The sequence below is a fragment of the Coffea eugenioides genome, chromosome 8 (genome assembly GCF_003713205.1).
Source record: "Coffea eugenioides isolate CCC68of chromosome 8, Ceug_1.0, whole genome shotgun sequence".
NCBI classification, from domain to species: domain Eukaryota; kingdom Viridiplantae; phylum Streptophyta; class Magnoliopsida; order Gentianales; family Rubiaceae; genus Coffea; species Coffea eugenioides.
The window spans coordinates 12,873,000-12,895,087 of NC_040042.1; the positions used below are offsets into that span (position 1 = coordinate 12,873,000).

At 39.6% G+C, this 22,088-nt stretch overlaps 1 protein-coding gene across 2 annotated transcripts; it reads left to right on the forward strand.

Annotated features, from left to right (window-relative positions):
• The first annotated feature begins 16,910 nt into the window (after window positions 1-16,910).
• LOC113781011 (glycerophosphodiester phosphodiesterase GDPD6-like) lies at window positions 16,911-21,541 on the forward strand. Of its 2 annotated transcripts, none has more exons than XM_027326833.1 (8): window positions 16,911-17,110; window positions 17,624-17,802; window positions 18,122-18,305; window positions 18,565-18,639; window positions 19,416-19,525; window positions 19,664-19,882; window positions 20,355-20,510; window positions 21,109-21,541. In XM_027326833.1, the coding sequence occupies exons 1-8, from the start codon at window positions 17,023-17,025 to the stop codon at window positions 21,352-21,354; spliced, it is 1,257 nt and encodes a 418-aa protein (XP_027182634.1). In that variant the 5' UTR covers window positions 16,911-17,022; the 3' UTR covers window positions 21,355-21,541. The 2 variants fall into 2 exon arrangements, with proteins under 2 accessions (XP_027182634.1, XP_027182633.1); XM_027326832.1 differs by having other exon boundaries at window positions 16,912-17,110; window positions 17,618-17,802.
• The last annotated feature ends 547 nt before the right edge of the window (window positions 21,542-22,088 follow it).

Consider the following 22,088-nt stretch of genomic DNA (forward strand, 5'->3'; position numbering starts at 1 on the left):
TTCATAGGATACAGTTCTCGGATTGAGATGAAATTTCGTAGGCAAATAGTTAACTCCATTTCCTAAAACTTTAATGTTTTAACCTAAGCCTGATTCGGTCTCTAGCATGCCCAAATAAATCCGGTCAGAACAGGGCAAATGTAAACCCTAAACCTGGAATTTCCGCACAAAACTGAAATTTTCCGCAAATAACGGCAATTAACGCACAAGAGAGCTATTTAACACCATTTAGAACCATCAATTCAAGGCTAACCATATCCATCATAGGAAAACAGAAAATCCCAAAAAAAATAGAAATTTAACTAGCTTCACTTTAATCCAAGAAATCTTCCATAAAATCACCTCTTAAGCCAACACAGTCACTAATAAACCATTGTTAAGAACAAAGAATGGATTGCTAGACATGATACCTTGAAATCTCAAGAAAGGTGATGGCTTAGAGTTCTTCTTCCCAAATTAGCTCCACAAACACCTTGGAATCTCCTTAGTAAACAACTTTTGTGGAGTAATTTGCAATTCTATCGGTTATAACTCAAGATTGGAGTAAGAAATTGGAGTGAAAGATGAAGATTTTTCTCCCTCTCTTGCTCTCAAAGTTTCTACCACAAGAAGGAGAAAATGGCTTGATTTTTGGTCAAATTTTGGTTTTAGTAAAGTTGAGGTAAGATGGTCAAAAGTCCAACTTGAATCACAAAGTGACACTTGTCACCTCTTTAATGCATAGCTATCCTTTTGTCTCTCCAACACCCATCCATATGGGTAACCTCTAATTATCTCTTAACACCTAGTATATTAATCCCGGTATACAAAACATAACCTAATTGGTCGAATTTATCGAACTTAACGCCACTAGCGGGTCCCACGTCCAATATACACTCTTTATTTCTCATGAACTAATTTCTACTAGAAAAATGATTGGAAAACTATATTCATTTATAAAATTCTCTGGAAAATTTTGATAATAAAATAAAGTAAGAAAAATGCACGCGGAAAAATAAATAAATAAAGAAAGAAATTTTCCCTTTTCTTTTCTTTCGGGCGTCACAATTGTAGGTAGGGCTTTGAGGTTGTTCATGCTTTTAAGACTAATTGTTACCTTTTCACTCCGAGGTCACCTCTTCGCTTTGCATTAATGGTTCTTTTGACTAGGCATATGGCTCGTAACCGAGTCTCACTTGCAAATTCTATACTAGGTCTTGGAGTCGAGTCTTAAGTGTTTGCCTTGATTGTTCTAGGAGGTGCTGACGATTAAAGCCACACTTGGGAATGAAACTTTTGAAGTTATCCTTATTTGAACTGGTGAGTGTACCACACCCTTGCATGGTCGCTATTTGAGTTATCTGTACTTGAAATCTATGACATGAATGACTATGAATCCTGTTTAGTTTGATTGAGACGAGAGTGTACTTTATCACACTCGTTCTCTTGCATGTGTTGTACAAGCTGAAATCTATTACTTGTACTTGTTATGAACTTGAGCCTGTTACCTGCACTTGTTATAATGTCGTTTGGAAGTGTGTCCAACGACCTCCTTGTTAAACCTGAGCTCAATCTCATGGGGAGTTAATTAAATCGAGCCATGCAAGGGCTTGGTTGAGGAAATTGACAATCCGTGGGTGCCTGTTTTTATGGAATCTTTGAGTATTGAGACTCTTGATTCCGGTATACTCGAGTATTACCATTCCTGTTTCTTGTTTGGCGTTCGGGCCCGGTAAGGGGGTATGATTGGTGAACGGGATTTGGCGTTAAAGTGGTGTTCTACTAGACTGGTTTCCTTATTTGAAAGTTGACGGAGGGTCAACGTAGTCGGATCAAGTACTGCAACGGGGATTTGGCTCCTGAGAGCCACCTGTATCCTTTCTATCTAAGATGTTTGGCTCATCTCCTTATTTGGTACACCTATGTGATTAATTGAGCATGAAGTTCCTTGGTTCTTGCCTGTTATTATTTTGGGTACCTCATTGAGCGTAAGCTCACCCCCTTCCCGTTATCTTTGTTTTCCTTACAGGGAACAAACTATGAACTCATGGGTTTGGAAGAAAAGGGTCGAGCTATTGTATATGAAATTTTGTTAAGCTCTTTCGCAACCGAAACCTTAATTGTATTTTGAATAGTAGGAATACTTTGGCTTGTACTTTAGTTAATTTGTTCAAGACTCTAATGTAAATATATGTAAGCAAGTATTTAACCTTGTTTCTTAATTGTATTTGTTTGAGATGCTATGTTTTATAGCTCTGGTGAATGTTTATGTCACTGTTGGGAAGATCAGACGGGCGCGGCTTTTGAGTGAGGGAAGAAAGAAAATTTTGGTGGTTACTGTTCATTTTCGATTAGTTTTTGTTTCCGTTTTCTTTCGTTGCAGTACTTAATTAAAGCATCATTGTACCTGAAGGTTAGGAATCATGTCTCCAATGTAATAGTCGCCGATGGATTGTTTCTTGGGTTTCTATCGTGCGTGCTCTAGGGTTTACAAGATTTGACTCCATAGTCCTGGCGAGAGTTGGGCAAGCGGTCCGCCGAACCCTTTGGTTCGCCTTAGGGGAAGGTGGGCCCGTCACAGAATCAGCCTTAGGATAAAACATGAAAGTTGTAGGAAATGAAGTTTTATAGTTTCCTGCAAAATTTCAGCCCAATCGGAGCAACATAGCCTATGAAAAGACCGAAATACCCCTGCTGTCCTGTTTCTGTCCGAACCTGATAATCAGCTTCTGTAATTGGCTAGTTTAACCTGGAATACTACTGATTTGATTGTTGATGTCTTCATAAGAATTATAGCCTGGTATCTTAGCTTTCATATGGCTTTGGAATCACTTGAATTGGAGTCGTATGTGCTGAGATATGATTGAATGAATCAGGACTGCTCATTGAATTTCACAGTAAGCTGCGAACTGGAAAATCTGGGGTTGTTTTGGTAAATTTGACCTAGATACGTTGCAAACTGGACTGAGTGTCCTTCTTCAACATTGTAACCCTTTCTCTTAGCTTCGAAACGGTGTAAGTTTTACCCCAAACCGATAAGTGTAGCTCCAGTTGTGACAGTTCCGCTAAGTAACGTCAAAACTGTCTTTTGCTTTTCAACTTAAACTTCATTTCCGCACATGTCCCTAGTTTGACCATGCACTTATACGTTGTTTTGGGCCTTATTTTTGGTAGTGTGTGGGTTTGATTTGACTCGTGTTCGAGTCTTAATTGTGATATTCTTGTTGTATAGGTCGTGCCGGTGACCCGGGACCTACGTCTGAAGCGAACTTGTGAATTTGCTTACTTACCTTGGTGAGTGTACCATTATATGGTCAACTGCTTAAATGGTTGCTTATACTTGTTATGTGAACTTGAATGGCTTGAATGAGACGAGAGTGTAGTTTATCGCTCTCGATCTCTTATCTGTATTACTGTTACTGTCAAAATGTGAAATTGTCTACATGTATGATTTGACATGGCTGAGGGCTTTGCTCGACAACTTAACTATGCTATCTGAGCTCATACCCCATTGGTCTTTAATCGAATCGAGCGGGTAAAGGCTTGGGCGAATCGATAAGGGACCTTGGGTTCACTGCAGTCGAGTGGAGTGTTAACTCCTCGACCTTATGGTATACTCGAGTATTACCCTCTCTGTTACTGTGAGGTGTTCGGGCCCGGTAAGGGGGTGATCGGTGGAAGGGATACGGAGTAAAGTGGGGATCTACGGGATGTTCTTCTCTTCAAAAGTTGACGGAGTGTCAACGGGTTGGAGATCAAGTGCGGCCAGTGGAAAGTGGCTCTTGAGAGCCAATTGTATCCTTTCATTGACTTGTTTTGTTTATGAGCTTTGGAATCACTATGTGATAAAATGTGTTTATTGGTGTGTCTTATTGGTACCTCACGAGCATAAACTCACCCTCGTTACTTTGTTTTCCTTACAGGGATATGAATAACTTTTGAGGGAACTATATTGTTTTGAAGCACAAGTTGAGCTAGTTTTCATATAGTTTGAATATATTCTTTTGTAAAGCTCCTCGATGGTTGGAAAAACCCTAAATGTACTTTGATCTAAATTTCTCCCTTTTGATTTGTAAATTACAAACGTATGTGTATCACACTGTTAAACCCTGTTCATGTATCCTATGTGGTTTGGGAATGTTTCTCCGAGGTATATGGTGAGATCTACATACAATTGGATTCTAGTTGGACGGTGAAGTGGAAGTCACTATTCATTTGCGATTTTAATTTTCGTTTCCCATTTTACGATTTTAATCGCGTGAGCGCGCTAATATTTTCCGAAACATTTTAGATTATATACGACCGTCTTAGTAGTCCTGGCGAGAGTTGGGCAGGCAGTCCGCTAACCCCTTTGGTACGCCCTAGGGGAAGATGGGGCTATCACAGATTAACCTTAAGTACAGGTGCAAATATATTTTTAGTTGAGGTGGGCAAAATTGAAACTAGAGTGCAAGTTGTAAATTAACCCAAAACAAATTATTTGCATGACGATGTACAATAGACAACAATGCACAATATTTTTGTCCAATAAAGAAATGAAATTACATTAGAAAAGTGATAGAATGTAATGGAGGGCAAAAAATTTGAACTACTTGCAAATTTCAAAATTTTATTTTAGGTTGATCCTAAATTAACGACAATCAAGAAATAAATATTGAACGCAATATAATAATATCAAAAAATTGTAAAACAAATATATATATGTATTTTTTGAACCAAGATATAGGGATTTTGATACTCATAAAAGTTGATGAAATGATTAACATCTTCTAGGATGATCAAAGAATGTGCAGAGCAAATAAAAGAAAATACCTAAAAAGCTAGGATTGGAAAAGTAAAGATCCATATCTGGTGGAATGATATTCATGTAGAAGTGAAATAATTGTTAGTATGGATTATTACTAATAACTCCAAACTTTTGTCAATAATATCGTGTACCAAATTTTAGTATTTTTTCGTAAACCTGATTTTTGGGAAAAAAAACCAAAATTAGTAACTAAGTAGAATGATTAGATTAAAAAAAAAAGAAAGGAAGAAGCATGGTCAATTTTGATTGCAAACCATATATTTCTTGCCAAATTATTTGATGCAATATTCAACTCTTCCAACATTTAAACAGATGCAAATTTCAACTCTTCCAATATTCAAAAAATTTGTTTGTGAAGAAGCGCTGAGCTTCCCCGGATCGAGCTGACCTGATGAGCTCGGCGTGCTGATGAGAAAAGCGTGTCCAAGCCCTGCAAAATAAATGAGAAGAGGTCTAGAGGATGACTAGAAGGGGAGCCCCGAGGTTGTCCCCGGGGGCACTCCGACGGTCAAGTTAGTCTTCCGGTGAGTGGAATCCACGAGAAGTAAAACAGTTGGGGGTAATTTGCCTACGGTGAGCGTACCTTGTGCAGTGGATGTGCGTTACCATTTATACCTGCTGGTAAGTCCGACCTTCGTACGTTTCGGGACCTGCCCAGAATAGTCTCAATCCCGCGCCGAGGGGGATCTTTCCCGCCCTCTGCGGGATTGTTCTCTGGAACCCCTCGGAGCCCTAGCGGAGGTGTGCCTTAGGACAGTGGCCATGGGCCTGGGGTCCGAGCCCAGCTCTGGCCTTCCTGGGCTGCCACGTGTCTCGGCCCAGGACGGGGTCTCTGCACTAGCCCCCTAAATTAGGTAGGGCTTCCAGAAAGACTTAATCTACGCCCCTGCCACGTGGGAGACCGGCGTCGCCCTGCTCTGCCATGGCCACCTCAGGCACAGTGCAATCACTGAAAAGATGCGCTCGCGTCCTTTCGGTTGTCGCGTCTCCTCGGTTTCCGTACCGTTCTTAAATGCGTTCACATGGGGACGGTTCAAATTCAAGCAGCCGTTTCCCCCCATTTCACTCCCTATAAATAAGGACTGCCAGATTTCCTTCCGACTCTATTTGCCATTTTCTTCTCTTCGCATATTTTCTTACTCCCGAAATTTCCAACAGCAAGACTTTCGGCCTACAGTGTCCAGACTCCGGCGATTCCTCCATCTTTTCCCCATTCTGTTCACCAGTAAGTCCTTTTTCCTCCTCCTTCGCACTTTCTTTTCCTCCTTTGCCACATTCTGCATTTTATGTCGGATCGTTCCGGCGTTACCTCCACCACATCCCAGATTCCAGCCCACCGTAGAGCCCCCAGAATCCTCATTTCTTCCTCGTCTTCGTCTTCATCTTCATCATCTCCTCCTCCTCTTTCTTCTTCTTCTGAGCTTCCTATACCCTCAAGCTCTCCCTTCCTGGGTGGTACTACTTCTCCCGCCGAACTGTTGGCAAAGTTCGGGGTGGGAAGGCACCCAGGATCTGCTCTTCGGGGTCCCCTCTTCCGTGAAGAACTGGAAGGGGGATTTCTTCTTTGTTAAGTCCACAATTTTCCCCCTGATGTGTGGAAGGTTGGGGAGGTCAAAGCCAACCCCTACCCGGAGGGCTTGGACTCCGAAGCCCTCAGCCAGCTGGTGAGCTCCAAGGTGAAGCTCTATGCGGCCAAGTTCTCCACCGAGCAGATTTCTGCGGCCGGGCTGATGGGGACGTTGTCCGGGTACCCTGGAGAGGTGGTGCCCTCTCCTGCCGACCACGACGCCCGTAATGCCGCCTCTGTGCTTATGTAGTCCGCCGTTTGCTTCTTTCTTTCACTGTCCTGTTTGTGCTAACTTGGTGACATTTGCTGCAGTGAGGAGGCTTTCCAAACTGTTGGGCGTGCCTTCCGAGCCGATCACCCCGACTCCACAGCCAGAGGCCGCCCAGAAGACCTCCGAGGCCTCTCCGACTCCTGGGGGCAGCTCGGTTCCCCAGAAGGAGGCATCCCAATCTCAGTCCCCCTCCAAGCAGGTCACCAGCAAAAAGAAGGCGGCCGGGCAAAAGAGGGGCCGAGCTGTATATAGCTAGGTTTTCCTTTCCTTTTATAGCTCGGTAGGCTTTGTAATAGATAGGTTGTTTATACGTAATTCGAATGAAAGTTTTGCAATTCTCGCCTGTGCCAAACTCTAGCAACCAAAGCGGTATGCCGACCTCCTGGGTCGAGCACTAAATTGATCCATTAAGGCAACGTGCCGACCTCCCGGGCAACGTGCCGACCTCTCTAAAATATCATTCCACTGAGGCAACGTGCCGACCTCTCTAAAATATCATTCCCTACAACTTTCATTTTTAACCCAAGGGCAATTCGGCCTCTAACTATGAGCTACAGTGCCGGGCAGAATGTAAGAACATGAAACCCTAACTTTCCAAATTTCTTCCAAAACAGAAATTTCCTGCAATTAACCACTTTTTCCACCTTCTAGCTTCCTTAAATATCATTTCCAATCATCATACATGATCCCATAATAATAATCATATGAAAACATAAAAATCACCAATAATTATAAAACTTCACAAATTTCATCCAAAAATCACAAATAACCACTAAAATCATCACTTAAGCTCACATTAACCACTAATTAAGCATTATTGAAGAGAGAAAAGGAGTTCCTCCACCACTCACCTTGTCAAGTCAAGAAAGAAGCAACTTAACACCTTAAGCTTCCAAACCACTTCACCACCAAGCTTAACTCCACCAAACTAAGAGGTTTTATGGAGTAATTGGAAGATTAATCGGTTTAATTGAAGATTGGGCAAGATTGAAGACAAGATTGTGGAGAGTTTTCTTTTCTTTTGTTGCTTGAAGAGGCCGGCCAAGAGAGGGAGAAAAATGGTGAATTTTTGGTGAATTTTGATATTAATTTGGTAAAGGCATGAATAGTGGTCAAAATGGCAAGATTTAATCACATGGTGACACTTGTCACCCCATTAAATGCATGAATATCCTTTTGTTCCCTCTCACTCTAATCTATAAGGTATCCTCTAGTTATCTCCTAGCACTCGATAATTTAAGCCCAGTATCCAAAACTTAACCTAGTTGGCCGAATTTTTCTGAACTTTTCGCCTTAGTGGGTCCCACGTCCGGTATACGCTCTTAATTTCTTAAAAACTAACCAATACTAGAAAACTCACCTAAAAACTATATTTACTCATAAAAATTATCTAGAAACTTTTTGAATAAAGAAAATGCAGAAAACATGCCAGTAACCCGAATAAAACCTAGAAAATGGGAAAAATTACGGGTTCTCACACTCTCTCCCCCTTAAAAGAATTTCGCCCTCGAAATTTCTCACCTTAACTCACGAAAAGTTCAGGATATTTCGTTTGCATCTCTTCTTCCACTTCCACTTCTCAGATAGCTTCTTCTATCTCATGATTTCTCTACTTTTCCCGAGCGAAAACAACTGCGACTAACTCCAGATCGTGGGTTGGACAGTTTTGTTCGTGGGGTTTCAATTTCTTAGAGGCAAAAAAATATCACATTCTGGTTTTGCGTCAACACACACCCCAAACCTTCCCTCCTACCCAAACGCGGCAATCCTTACAAACCATACCAGTGCTCAAACGATGTTTCCCCATAGGAGTACTACTTTCAGGTCGTAGGGTAGACGAACAGGTTTTGTATCTATTCCGTACATAAAATTGGGGTTGACAAATGAATGAATAACACCGGGATCTACTAAGATTTTCGTAAATCGGTGAAATACCGAAATCGTACCTTCCTCAATTTCAGAAAAATCGGGGACCTGTTGTGGCTCCAGTGAATACACTCGAGCTGCTACCTTAGGTTTGGTCCCCTCCTCCTTGGCGGGTTTGGAAGTAGTCCTCGTCGATTGCTGACTCCCCTTTCCATCTCGTGATAGGACTGGACAAGTAGCGAGTTGATGATTTGCACTTCCACAGCGCAAACATTTTCCCTCCTTCTTCCAGCAATTGTCCTCCGAGTGGTTTGACTTTTCACAATACCCGCAAGGTCCGCGTGTTGCCGAAGCCGAGCCTCCTCTCTGGCCTCTCCCCACTTGGACGCCTCGTGACGGGCCCTCTCGTGACACTTCCGGCATCCTTTCTCCTCCCGTTCCCCGTCCAAACTTGGAAGGGATACTCTCATCCCCCTGCCCCGAACTACTTCCAGGAAATGCTCCCTTTTTCGCCTGGAAGTTTCTCACCTGTAGCCTAGCATTCTCTACTCGTTGCGCCTTCTCCACTGCATCGCTGAAAGCGTTAATTTGGGCTACTGCGAGATCCTTCTGGATTTCTACGTTCAGGCCCTGAACAAATCGCCGTATTCTTCGTTGCTCGGTCATAATGAGTTCGGACGCAAATTTGGATAGGCGGGTGAATTGGCTCTCGTACTCCGCTACAGATTGGGCCCCCTGACAAAGCCGAATAAATTCATCTTCCTTCCGCTCCTGAACTAGAGGAGGGAAGAATTTAGCATTGAATTCCTGCATAAAATTCACCCAGGTCCTGGGCGTTTGTTCCCGCTCCCATTTTTGCCGAATGACGTTCCACCAGGAACGGGCCGCCCCTTCTAGTTGAAAGACGGCGAAAGTCACCTGCCTTTCTTCGGTGTAGTGCAGGGCAGCGAAAATATCTATCATTTTCTCCAGCCACCTTTCGGCGACATCCGGGTCGGGCCCCCCCAATAAATTTCGGTGGGGCAAACTTCTGGAATCTTTCAAGTGCCCTGTCGTCGCTCTCGACGTGGTTGCCAGGGTTTCCAGGATTAGGGTTTGGGTTTTGGCCCTGTTGGTGCACCACTTGGGCTAGTAAATTAGTCATTTGCTGCATAGCAGCCGCTATTTGGATGTTAGGATCAACCCTAGATTCAGGGTCAGGGTTAGGTCCAGATGAGATTTCCCCAGTGCCCCTTTCAGGCGTGGGTTGCCTACCCCCGCGTCCACGGCCTCGACCACTACGAGTGCCTTCCATCAAACTAAGTCGATCTAGGTCACAAAATAAATATACTGTTAAAGGGCACCTAACCCTCCTTTTCGTAGCACTAAACAGGAACAATTAAACAAGGACAATTAACTAAAACAACTACCTCGTAGAGCATTTAAACACATAACACATATACATAGAACACATAACCGGATCAAGCAATTATATAGAACAGTCAGTCAAGTACATACAAAGTTATCCCATGAAACAAAAGGGGTCCTCCAAAAGTACTATAGACAGACTAGGTCACGAGTACAAAAGAACTCACGAAAAAGTTTCCCCCCCTAGGGCTCCGTCCATAATCTACGAGAACAACACCATTTATATCTTAATCAAGGTTGATCACGCTTAACCATACCCGAACAAACCACACGAAATTTCATAGAATCGTATTTCTAGTTTGCCCAATCCTTTCTAACCTAGGCTCTCATCTCTTTCGTATCCGGGCGCAAGAATCCCATCTAAGATGATTCACAACTCGAGCCGGCCTGTCCCAAGCGTAAATCATCCATATTAAAGATTCCTACCCGACATACATACCTAACTTCCTGAAGTCCCATGGTAATGATCCTTACACTTATGACATGCACAGTTCATAGCTTACGCTCAAAAGAGCACTTATACCTTTCAACGCATTCACGAAAGCAGGACCATAACACCACTTGGCCCAAACTCACTCCGCGCAGAGACCACGCGAAGTAGCTCTGATACCACCTGTGACAGCCCCACCTTCCCCTAAGGCGAACCAAAGGGGTTAGCGGACTGCCTGCCCAGCTCTCGCCAGGACTAACGGTTCAGTTTAAAGCGATCTAATACGTTCCGGAACATACAACAGCGCGTAAACAAGTCAAAATGTCAAAATAAAAAAATGAAATCGGAGTCGGCCATGAATAGTAATCGACACGTCAAAATCCAACCAAACATCAAGCAAATATTTACATGTTGAAATTAAGCATATACAATCCAAAGTGGCATACAAAAGTTATTCAAAAGTGGATACATGTACGGTTTGCCAAATCAAAAGAGAAACGGACCCAAAAGTACATTTAGGGTTTCAATCAAGGAGCTATACAAAAGATATGTCCATCTAGCTCAATTCGGCAACCAACTATCAAATTCAGTCCAAAAATATTTATTTTCCTGTAAGGAAAACAAAAGGGAATAGAGTGAGCTTACGCCCAGTGAGATAATACCACTCAAGCAGCAAAGTTCACATAAGCATAAAGCTTTTCATTCCAACTCATCAAAAGTAAGCAAAGGCACACATCAATAGTGGTGATAAAAGGATACGGGCGGCTCTCAAGAGCCCTTTTCCTCGTTTGCATTCTTGATCGAACCTCATTGACCCTCCGTCAATATTTAAGAGTAACCAACCGTAGGCTCCACTTTACTTCCATTCCTTCCACCCAACATACCCCTACCGGGCCCGAACTCCAAACAGTAGAAATTTGGTAATACTCGAGTATACCGGAATCAAGAGTCTCACTACTACAAGATTCCATATAACAGTCCCCATGGCTCGTCAATTTTCACGACCAAGCCCTCGCCGGCTCGATCCAATTGACTACCAATGGGGTTGAGCTCAGTCGTATCAGTAATGGTCGTTGGATACTCGTCCAAGCGACACCAAATTCATGAACCAATTCAGTATTTCATGTATCATTCAGTCATTGCAGTAAAACAGTAGACAGTCATATGAGATACCAAATGGTGAGGGCGATCAAGTACACCCTCACTTAATTAAGTTCAACGAAGCAAATAAGCCTTCAAGGCATCAAGTTCACATTTACCAAAGCCACATTGTAAACAACAAGTGAGTGGTACACTCACCAATCAAGCAAATGATATTTCATGCACTTCCGCCTAAGAGCGTCTTGGACCACCGTCACGTCCTAAAACATTCAAATAAGCACAATAAGACTCGATTACCGGTCATAAACCAAGTCCAAATACCACCAAAATAGGGTTCCATAAGAATAATAAGCACTAGAGTAAACCAGGAAAATCCGGAAATGGAATTAAGCTCTAACCCAAAAAAAATAGTTTTTGACATCATTTTGCGGTTTTGGCACCATTGGCACTACGATTATCGGATGGAGGTGAAAGATACACCGTTTCGAAGCTAAGAGATAGGGTTACAATGTTGAAGAAGGCTACTCTGCCCAGTTTCGAGTGTAACTAGGTCAAAAATGCAAGATACTAAACCAGAACCGCAAAAACAGGTTCACAAACCACATTCTGGTTCAAACATCATAAGTCAGGCTACCTAAGTCCAAATCAAGTAATTCCAAAGCCATCCGAAAGCTAAGATACAAGGATACAATTCATCAGAAGGCACCAACAACCAAATCAGAAGCATTCCCAACCAAATTAACCAATTACAGACGCAATTATCAAATTCGGGTAGAACCAGGGCAGCAGGGGTATTTCAGTCTTTTCTAAATCTACGTTGCTCCGATTGACCTGAAATTTTGTAGGCATCTCTAAAATATCATTCCCTACAACTTTCATGTTTTAACCCAAGGCAATTCGGCCTCTAACTATGAGCTACAGTGCCGGGCAGAATGTAAGAACATGAAACCCTAACTTTCCAAATTTCTTCCAAAACAGAAATTTCCTGCAATTAACCACTTTTTCCACCTTCTAGCTTCCTTAAATATCATTTCCAATCATCATACATGATCCCATAATAATAATCATATGAAAACATAAAAATCACCAATAATTATAAAACTTCACAAATTTCATCCAAAAATCACAAATAACCACTAAAATCATCACTTAAGCTCACATTAACCACTAATTAAGCATTATTGAAGAGAGAAAAGGAGTTCCTCCACCACTCACCTTGCCAAGTCAAGAAAGAAGCAACTTAACACCTTAAGCTTCCAAACCACTTCACCACCAAGCTTAACTCCACCAAACTAAGAGGTTTTATGGAGTAATTGGAAGATTAATCGGTTTAATTGAAGATTGGGCAAGATTGAAGACAAGATTGTGGAGAGTTTTCTTTTCTTTTGTTGCTTGAAGAGGCCGGCCAAGAGAGGGAGAAAAATGGTGAATTTTTGGTGAATTTTGATATTAATTTGGTAAAGGCATGAATAGTGGTCAAAATGGCAAGATTTAATCACATGGTGACACTTGTCACCCCATTAAATGCATGAATATCCTTTTGTTCCCTCTCACTCTAATCCATAAGGTATCCTCTAATTATCTCCTAGCACCCGATAATTTAAGCCCAATATCCAAAACTTAACCTAGTTGGCCGAATTTTTCCGAACTTTTCGCCTTAGTGGGTCCCACGTCCGGTATACGCTCTTAATTTCTTAAAAACTAACCAATACTAGAAAACTCACCTAAAAACTATATTTACTCATAAAAATTATCTAGAAACTTTTTGAATAAAGAAAATGCAGAAAACATGCCAGTAACCCGAATAAAACCTAGAAAATGGGAAAAATTTCGGGTTCTCACACCCTTCGCCGGGACCCCTCGCCGGCTCCGGGATCGGTGTTCTCCATGGTGCGCTTGGAACGCGTTCTCGCCATCAACACAACTACACGTACCTTTCGTTTCCCGCAGACGACGCCAACTGAAGAAGCGCTGAGCTTCCCCGGACCGAGCTGACCTGATGAGCTCGGCGTGCTGATGAGAAAAGCGTGTCCAAGCCCTGCAAAATAAATGAGAAGAGGTCTAGAGGATGACTAGCAGGGGAGCCCCGAGGTTGTCCCCGGGAGCACTCCGACGGTCAAGTTAGTCTTCCGGTGAGTGGAATCCACGAGAAGTAAAACAGTTGGGGGTAATTTGCCTACGGTGAGCGTGCCTTGTGCAGTGGATGTGCGTTACCATTTATACCTGCTGGTAAGTCCGACCTCCGTACGTTTCGGGACCTGCCCAGAATAGTCTCAATCCCGCGCCGAGGGGGATCTTTCCGCCCTCTGCGGGATTGTTCTCTGGAACCCCTCAGAGCCCTAGCGGCGGTGTGCCTCAGGACAGTGGCCATGGGCCTGGGGTCCGAGCCCAGCTCTGGCCTTCCTGGGCTGCCACGTGTCTCTGCCCAGGACGGGGCCTCTGCAGTTTGAATTGATAAACGCAAACCCAGGATCTCTGATGCATTTCCACAATCCTGTGATGCCATCTTCCTAAGTAATAGCCTTTTAAATGTAGCTGGCAGAAATGGACATCTTGACATGCAAACCAAAGGAAAACAAAACAAAAAGAAAAAAAAAACAATTAAAATGAAAATATAAATCCACTTAAGATAGTGAAATTTAAGAAAGTAAACGTAATATTGAAAGTTAATGAATTTTTCTAACGGATACTTAGTGGTCAAGTTAATGCTCACTTAATTTATACCCAATATACCATATGAATACACACCCAAATTTATTATAACCCGTCATTTAGATTCTTTCCCTAATTAACAACTAGGTTACCTAATGAGTCACCCAGTAGTCAAACTCATAATTAACTATGAAAAGAAAATTTGAAAAGCTTTCAATAGATGGTATTTGTTTATGCATAACACAATTTTCGGAGATTTTAGGTCCTTCTGGCCATGGTATCCTTTAGTTGCATCCAGTGTTAGATGATGAAATATGTGGTCAGTTAAAACTGTTGACCTTGGTTGATCAGTCATTGGTTTTGATGATTAACAAAACCAAAATGTAGATTTGGACTAATGTTTTTATGTGAGAAATTTGTTAGAACAGGTCATTGATCCAAAAGAGAATCGAAAAGATTTGAATCAAAGAGAAGTTAAGAAATATGAAGGTTCGGATGTAGAGGATCGGACGTCCGACAGACGACGATACTCTTCGGACGCTTGGATCGGACGCTCATTCATTACTTCGGCCGTCCGACACAAAAAGAATGAAAGTTGAACATTCTGACTTCTATCGGACGCAGGGTTCGGACGCAGAACAAATGGTTCGGACGTCCGATAGGTGGTTCGGACGCATGGTTCGGACGCAGAGCAAATGGTTCGGACGTCCGACAGGCCAACGACTAGTTTCGACAGCATTTAATATTTGACCGTTGGAGAGCCTTTTTGGAGCCATTTCTCACCTTCTATAAATACCCCAAAACACAAGAAGACACAGACTTTTGCCAACACTAAATACAAGCTTACAAGTGAGATCTTTGAGTAGAAATATTCTTTGTTGGTTGTATAAGGGGTTGGGAAAGTTGGGTTGTGAGGTTGCTCAAGTGAAGGTTACTCTCTAGGAGGAGTAAAACCTTGGTGAAGGTGAACCTATCACTTGGAGTGGTAAAACCTTGATAAAGGTTGCCTCACTTGTATAAAGTAGTTCTTAATTGAGTGGGTAAGCTTTCAATTGTAGCTAGTTGAGGGTTTACTTGGAGAGTAGTAAAATTCCTTTGCTCAACCAAAGTATGTTTGGGGTGAGGAAGGAGTGAGCCTTCACTTGTACAAGTTGGTTAGCACTACCATCAATTGAAGAAGCTATTTGGTGGATTCAACTCCAAGTTTGGAAGAAGTTTGGGAGTTTGATTGGTTTGAATTTCTTTTACTTTATTGTTACTCTATTTTTGTGCTTTAAAATTGCTTATATTCTTTGTCATTGTATTTACTTGACTACTTGTCTGGTTGAGTATTTTGGTTGTATTTGGTTGCATCGGGGCTTACAAAAACTATAACCGCTTAATTTGCAATCTACATTCAGGTTTGTTAGGATATGATACATATCAATTTTGAAATCTTTAGAAACCAAAAACTAAATGTTTCTAGTTTCTGCCTGAATTTCAAATGGAGCAAATAGTATTAGGGTTCGTTTGATAAAATTGAAATCTAAAAACTGAAATTTGAAATCTAAAATTTAAAGTTTAAATTCATTAAGTTATTCAATTGTTAATTATTAAATTTGATACAATTGTGTGTATATCACATTAAGTGATAAGTGAATAGATTATTATTTATTTTTGGAAACAAGTTTTGCCTAAAAAATTCATTACCACTTAATTAATTTAGATATTTAATTTGTGGTTATCAAACGCATATCAGCATGTTAAGATCTGAAACCATTAAATTTAAAAATTGAACATGGGACTCCATGTTACTGTTCTGATCTACTACAATTTAAAATTTTAAATTTATAGTGAAATTTTACTTTTACGTTCTCACATATGATTGGTTAATTGAAAAGTTATCTTCACTTAGAAAATAGGTAAAACCCATGATCCAATTGATCCATTAATTCTTTTTTTTCCTTTTTTTATTAGAAAATTTTCATAAAATTGCATCAATGGCAGAAAAGTATATCAAATCAAACATTACACAACAACATACATATTTGACAATTAGTAGATAAAAATGGATCTAAAAAATCAACACACATAAATAGATAACATTGATGCTCCAATATATCGATGATCCACTAATTCTATTCCATTCATTAGACATGCTAATTCTATTCAATTGCATATATATTAATCTTTTTCTAACGAGAAATGATAGGATTTAAAAAGTGAGGAGGGGAAAGGAAGGATTTGAAAAACTCTAAATTTTGGGATTTCAACCAAACATTATACGAGTATTGCATATATATGAGAAAAAAAATCAGCGGCGAAAGTTTGAAAACAAATTATGCATTAAAATCCTAATTCATAATTGTCATTAATCATCACTGATCAAGATTAAGCAAAAGTAATTTTTGGCAGACCAAAACTATTAATCAAAGGATTTTTTTTAATGAATGCCCAATGGACACTTATTAACACACATAAAATTTACCTAATTTACTATGTATATATATATACTAATAATTATTACCTTATCTTACATTTATGAACTTTTCATATTTAATTTTACTTATCCTCTGTTGTATTTATTTATTTTATCTAATTAATCTTACACTTAAAAAATATGATAACTGAAATACCCGGCCCAATGGATATTTCATTAGACAGACTCTTAATCACATAATATAATAACTCTAAATTTTATCCAGAAATAAAAAATGAAAAACAAGAATCAACTCTAAATTTTATCCCAAAAAAATAAATCATTATTTGTGCGTTTTAGTTAATATATAAAAATTCAAACCATTAAAGTTTAACACGGGTTGGTTTGATTCACCGGCGAGATGAGAACGAGTCCAAATTCTCTAGTACTTCTCAACAACTATGGATTAATGGAATATTCCCAGAATTACATGTAAATCCACGGCAACGATTCTGCAGAAGGTCTCCATCATAGTGCTATATAAATGTTTGAATTGACTGCCATCCTCAAACAGCCAAAACAAAAGTCAAGAATAGGAGCTGCGAAAGGGAGGGACTCCATGGCTTCAGCTCGTAAGCTCCAATACCTACCTCTTAATTTCTGCAAATTTCTCATTTCTTTGCTAGATTTCTTGCATACGTCTGATATACAGGGCTTGCATTTCTGTAAGTTTGTTGTCATTACCATTTTTTAGGGAATGAGGAATTTAGATAAAATTGGTTGCTTTGTTTAACCTTTTGTACTGGAATTGGTTCTGGTGATGGTTATGATTAATGTTTTGGGAATTATTAGCTTTATAGGCTCAAAAAATTAATGTCAGAAAGGAAAGAGAAGGCTTTGCTTTACAATTTGGTAAGGTGGGCTTTTGATTATCAAATGAAGTGTCTTTGATATGGACTGAAGATGTTGATTAACTATGATGAGATTGATTATACACAACCCGTTACTGATGATGATTGGAAGGATATCATTTTTCCTGTTCTACCTGCAAGAATTAGTATGGTCTAATACAAGAGATTTGTTGTTAATGTGAAAAATTCATTTTTGCTATTAGTACGTGATCTTATTGGTAATGCCAGTGGCAGGTCTTGTTCCTTTAAGTTTCCTGCTCCTGCTGGTTGGCTGTGCTTCAAGGCCTCTTTACCCACTTCCTGGCAAAAGATATGATGGAAGCAAAAAACCATTACAGACTTTTCGCCCTTACAACCTTGCACATCGAGGTTCAAACGGAGAATTTCCTGAGGAAACAGCTGCTGCATATATGGTACATATATACAAACCATTTATTCTACCTGCACCGAAGGGGCTTTTACTTTGCCCTTTGTGTTTGGTTTTCCAAACTTTTTTTTATGGTTGTTAGGTAACTCATTGCTTCACTAACTGGCATCAATACTGATATCTATTGAATTTTAGTGCAAATTCAAACTGCCCAGAACAAATTAGCAGTAAATTGAAACTACAGAAAAAAGTGAACAATTTGCAATGTATCAGTATTTTTCATCCAGTAAAATTTGGTGCTAAAATAGAAGGTGAAGATGCTCTTCTCATTTAGTTGTCTTCCCTGAAACCTGTTTTATTTGCAGAGAGCCATTGAGGAGGGTGCTGACTTTATAGAAGGTGACGTCCTAGCCTCCAAAGATGGTGTTCTCATAATGCAACATGATGTAACACTTGATGATACTACAGACATTGCTGAACACAAGGAGTTTGCAAATAGGAAGAGAGCCTGTAACGTTCAAGGCACAAACACAACCGGCTTTTTCCATTGTAGGATATCATGGCATTCGTTTATTAACTAAAATCTTTTGTTATCTTTGACTTGTCATATGTCTCTAGTTTTGAAGTCACATACTGACATTTGAGAGCCTTAACTTACTATTAAAAAACATAAAAGTGCTAGTTTGCTTATCATGTTTGCACATATTCTTGTGTGAGGATGACCAAAAGATCTCTACAGTGACATACACTGTCTATTCTAAGGAAAGCATTTACTGAATTTCTTTTTGGTTCCATTGCAATTATGCAGTTGATTTTACACTGGAAGAGCTGAAGTCATTGGGTGTTAAGCAAAGATATCCTTTCCGGGATCAACAATACAACAGTCAGTATGCATTGCAGTCCTATTAGTATTATTCAAATTTCATGTCAAATGTCAAATTATGCATTTCTTCATAATTTTAGAACATGTCTGGACACATGAAACTTAAGATAGTATGAGATGTGCCCAGATCATGTGTCCATCTTACACTTACCATTACCCTATTTGTTGGCATCAACAGAGCAGAGAAGTAACTTGTCATAACTCTTCATGGGATCCACAGTTATCAATTTTTAATGATTGTGCTGAGTTAATAATTAGTATCACTAGTAACCAATTCAAAATGGTTAATCATGTATTTGGGAAAGAATTTGTATTTTATGCATTAGTTTTATCACCAAAAGCTAAAGGGCGACCCCAACTTTATGTTTGGTTATGGTGCAAATACTGGTGGTTTTTCTGGTGGTATAGGTCTTAGGAAGGAAACTAAATGATTCTTATGGTCAGAATGTGTACAAGTTCCATAGCTCTTGCTTCATCCTTGTTCCAGGTTGAATTTTTTCTGCATAACTGCAGCTAACTGGTTTAAAATGGTTCACTGTGTGGACTTCTGCATAACAAAAAAGCATGAATTCACTTTATGACATATGTTATGATAGGTCATAATTTCAATTATTTTAATTTTTTATGACACAAATAACGAAAATATAATCTTGAGTAACTTTTTCATAGATGATGATCAAATTATGTGTTTCTGACATATGAGTTTTTTTGTTAGTACTAAGGAAATAAACTCTGAACATATGTAAACTTGATTACTTTGTGAAAATGTTGTGCAGGAAAATTTCCTATCATTACATTTGAGGAGTTCATATCTATAGCACTAGATGCCCCCAGAGTTGTAGGAATTTACCCAGAGATAAAAAATCCTGCAATGGTCAACCAATATGTAAGTTGTCTCTTTTTTTTTCTTCGTTTTTTCAGCTTCTTAACTTGAGGGCTCCTATTAGAGTGTACAAATGCAAAAAGTTCACGAGTTTTGCAATTTTCTATTACTGTAGTAGTATTTAACAATTGTTTTCAACAGGTGAAGTGGCCAGGTGGTAAGAAATTTGAAGACAAGTTTGTTGAGACACTCCATAAGTATGGATACAGGGGAGAGTATATGTCAAAGCAATGGTTGAAACAGCCAGCATTTATTCAGTCCTTTGCTCCAACATCTCTGATTTATGTATCAAACCTGACTGACTTGCCAAAAGTCTTCCTAATTGATGACATAACTATACCTACACAGGATACCAATCAGGTTTAACAATTTCCTCTTTAGCCTTTTGTCAACATATATTATCCCAATATCAATCTTAAAGGCAAATTATGAGAAAATTCTTCGGGCAAAATTGTAGCATGAAAGTTACTTGATAATTCAAGAATGGTAGATTTGACTTCGAAGTTAGTAGTCACAAAGCTGTTGTTGTCATCCTGATGCTTATTGTTGTGTCCATGGCCTATTTGGAGGTCACCAAGGAAATTGTTAATATATCCCATCATTTTCTATTGAGTTCACTTTTATGGCTACTGTAAATGTCTCTCTGTTAATCTCATGTACTTGTACCTCTTTTCTGATTATGTATTTGAAGACTGATGCACTGGGTTTTCTTGCCCCTTTACATGACTTGTAACTGGATCTCCAGATTGTGGTTATTATTTGTGAATGTAATAAGTGACTCAGTTGCTTTCCTTTTTCTGCTTTTGACAAACGTTGTATTTTCAAATATCAGTCATACTGGGAAATCACTTCTGACAAATATCTCAACTTCATCAAGAATTATGTGATGGGTATTGGACCTTGGAAGGATACAATAGTATATGTATCGGAGAATTATTTGCAGCTACCTACTGATCTTGTTGCGAGAGCACATGCTTTAAACCTTCAGGTATGGTTTGGGTTGCCTTGTGAAATTCTTATGTTTCTTGGACTGTTGTTGACTGCTTGTAGCTACACTATTAACCAGAGAATCCAACGAAATTTCAACTTTAGTAGTGGATAGGAGCATTACACTTGGACAAATATTAACCAAATTACATCCTCAGCATGATCAGAGGAGGGAAAAAGAAGAATAATTCTGTAAATATTGTACCAAACTCACTCTCGTTTTAGCGTTTTGAAGTATTAGTATGTGTTGCATGCGGGAAAGTCTTAGACATTTTCTTGATTCAATAGTTTGCATTCCTTTTTCCTTGAGTGAACTCTGAAGCCTTCTTTATTTTAGTCTAATAAAAATTTGCCTATTCTTCAGGAGCCAAATTTCATATCTTCTCCGAAGTGTGTACTGTCTTTTTGATCATGATATGCTCTCGCTTGATTTCTCTGGCCTGTTGTTTGCAAAATGAGATGTGTTTACCTATTGTGCTTTGCTAATTTTGTGTCAATCAGCAGTACTTCTGCTCCGTTTAGCATTTTTTTGTCCTTGCTGCTGGATATCTTTTAGTGCATATGCTAAAATTTTTATTCACTATGATGGATTGTTCCAGGTGCACCCCTACACTTACCGCAATGAGAACCAATTCTTGCATTTCAACTTCAGCCAAGATCCATATAAGGAATATGATTACTGGATTAATACGATTGGAGTGGATGGACTCTTCACAGACTTTACAGGCAGCCTCCACCAGTATCAGGAATGGACTACACCTTCCCCATCTGGAGAGAAAAGTGCAACTAAACTACTTGATAAGATTGGATCGATGATCTCTAAGTATAGAAATCCCCAGACATAGATTACTAATTTCGTTTCTTCTCCTCCTCTTAATTCCTTGGGAGGGGCTGACATTTTTACTTAGCTGATATTATTTCTCAGTGTTGCAACTATCGTCTTCGAGTTACATCAGATTAAGGCCTTGGCTTTTGTAGTTGCTTTTTGTTTAATAAAAGATATTTTCAGCTCCTATTGCTGGTTTAAAGTTTTGTATTCTGTTTAATACTATTCACGTTCATACATCAATTCAAGTCCACTTCCAAATCTTGAAATTGGTTGGGCTCCTCTATGCTCATGAAAAGCATATACCTCGACTTTTACCGTTCTTAAGAGTTGTTTTTTTCCGTCTATAATTCCTTAGTAACAGACTGGCACTTTTGTCAGATGCATTATTAATGCACTACCGGATGTTCACTTCTTTGAGATTCAAATAAGAATCAAGATGTTTGATCAAAAATCAAGAGGGCCTTTTCTGAAAGTTGAAAGACTGACCCTATTTTAGATGCTATAAGTCCCAACAAGCTCTTGTAGGGTTAGTGTGCCTGACTTTTTAAATGAATATTACAAAAAATTTTGAGTGCTAGTCACGAAATTCTCCTCCATTAATCTGCCATTTCCTTTTTTAGTCATCCAACCATTTTTCTATAAGAGCATTGCTCATTTTACGGCAATAGTCGAATAATTCAGAAATACCTGAACTACTGATTGTGTATCAGGCTAAAATTTAATCACCCATAATTCAAAAATTTTCATTTT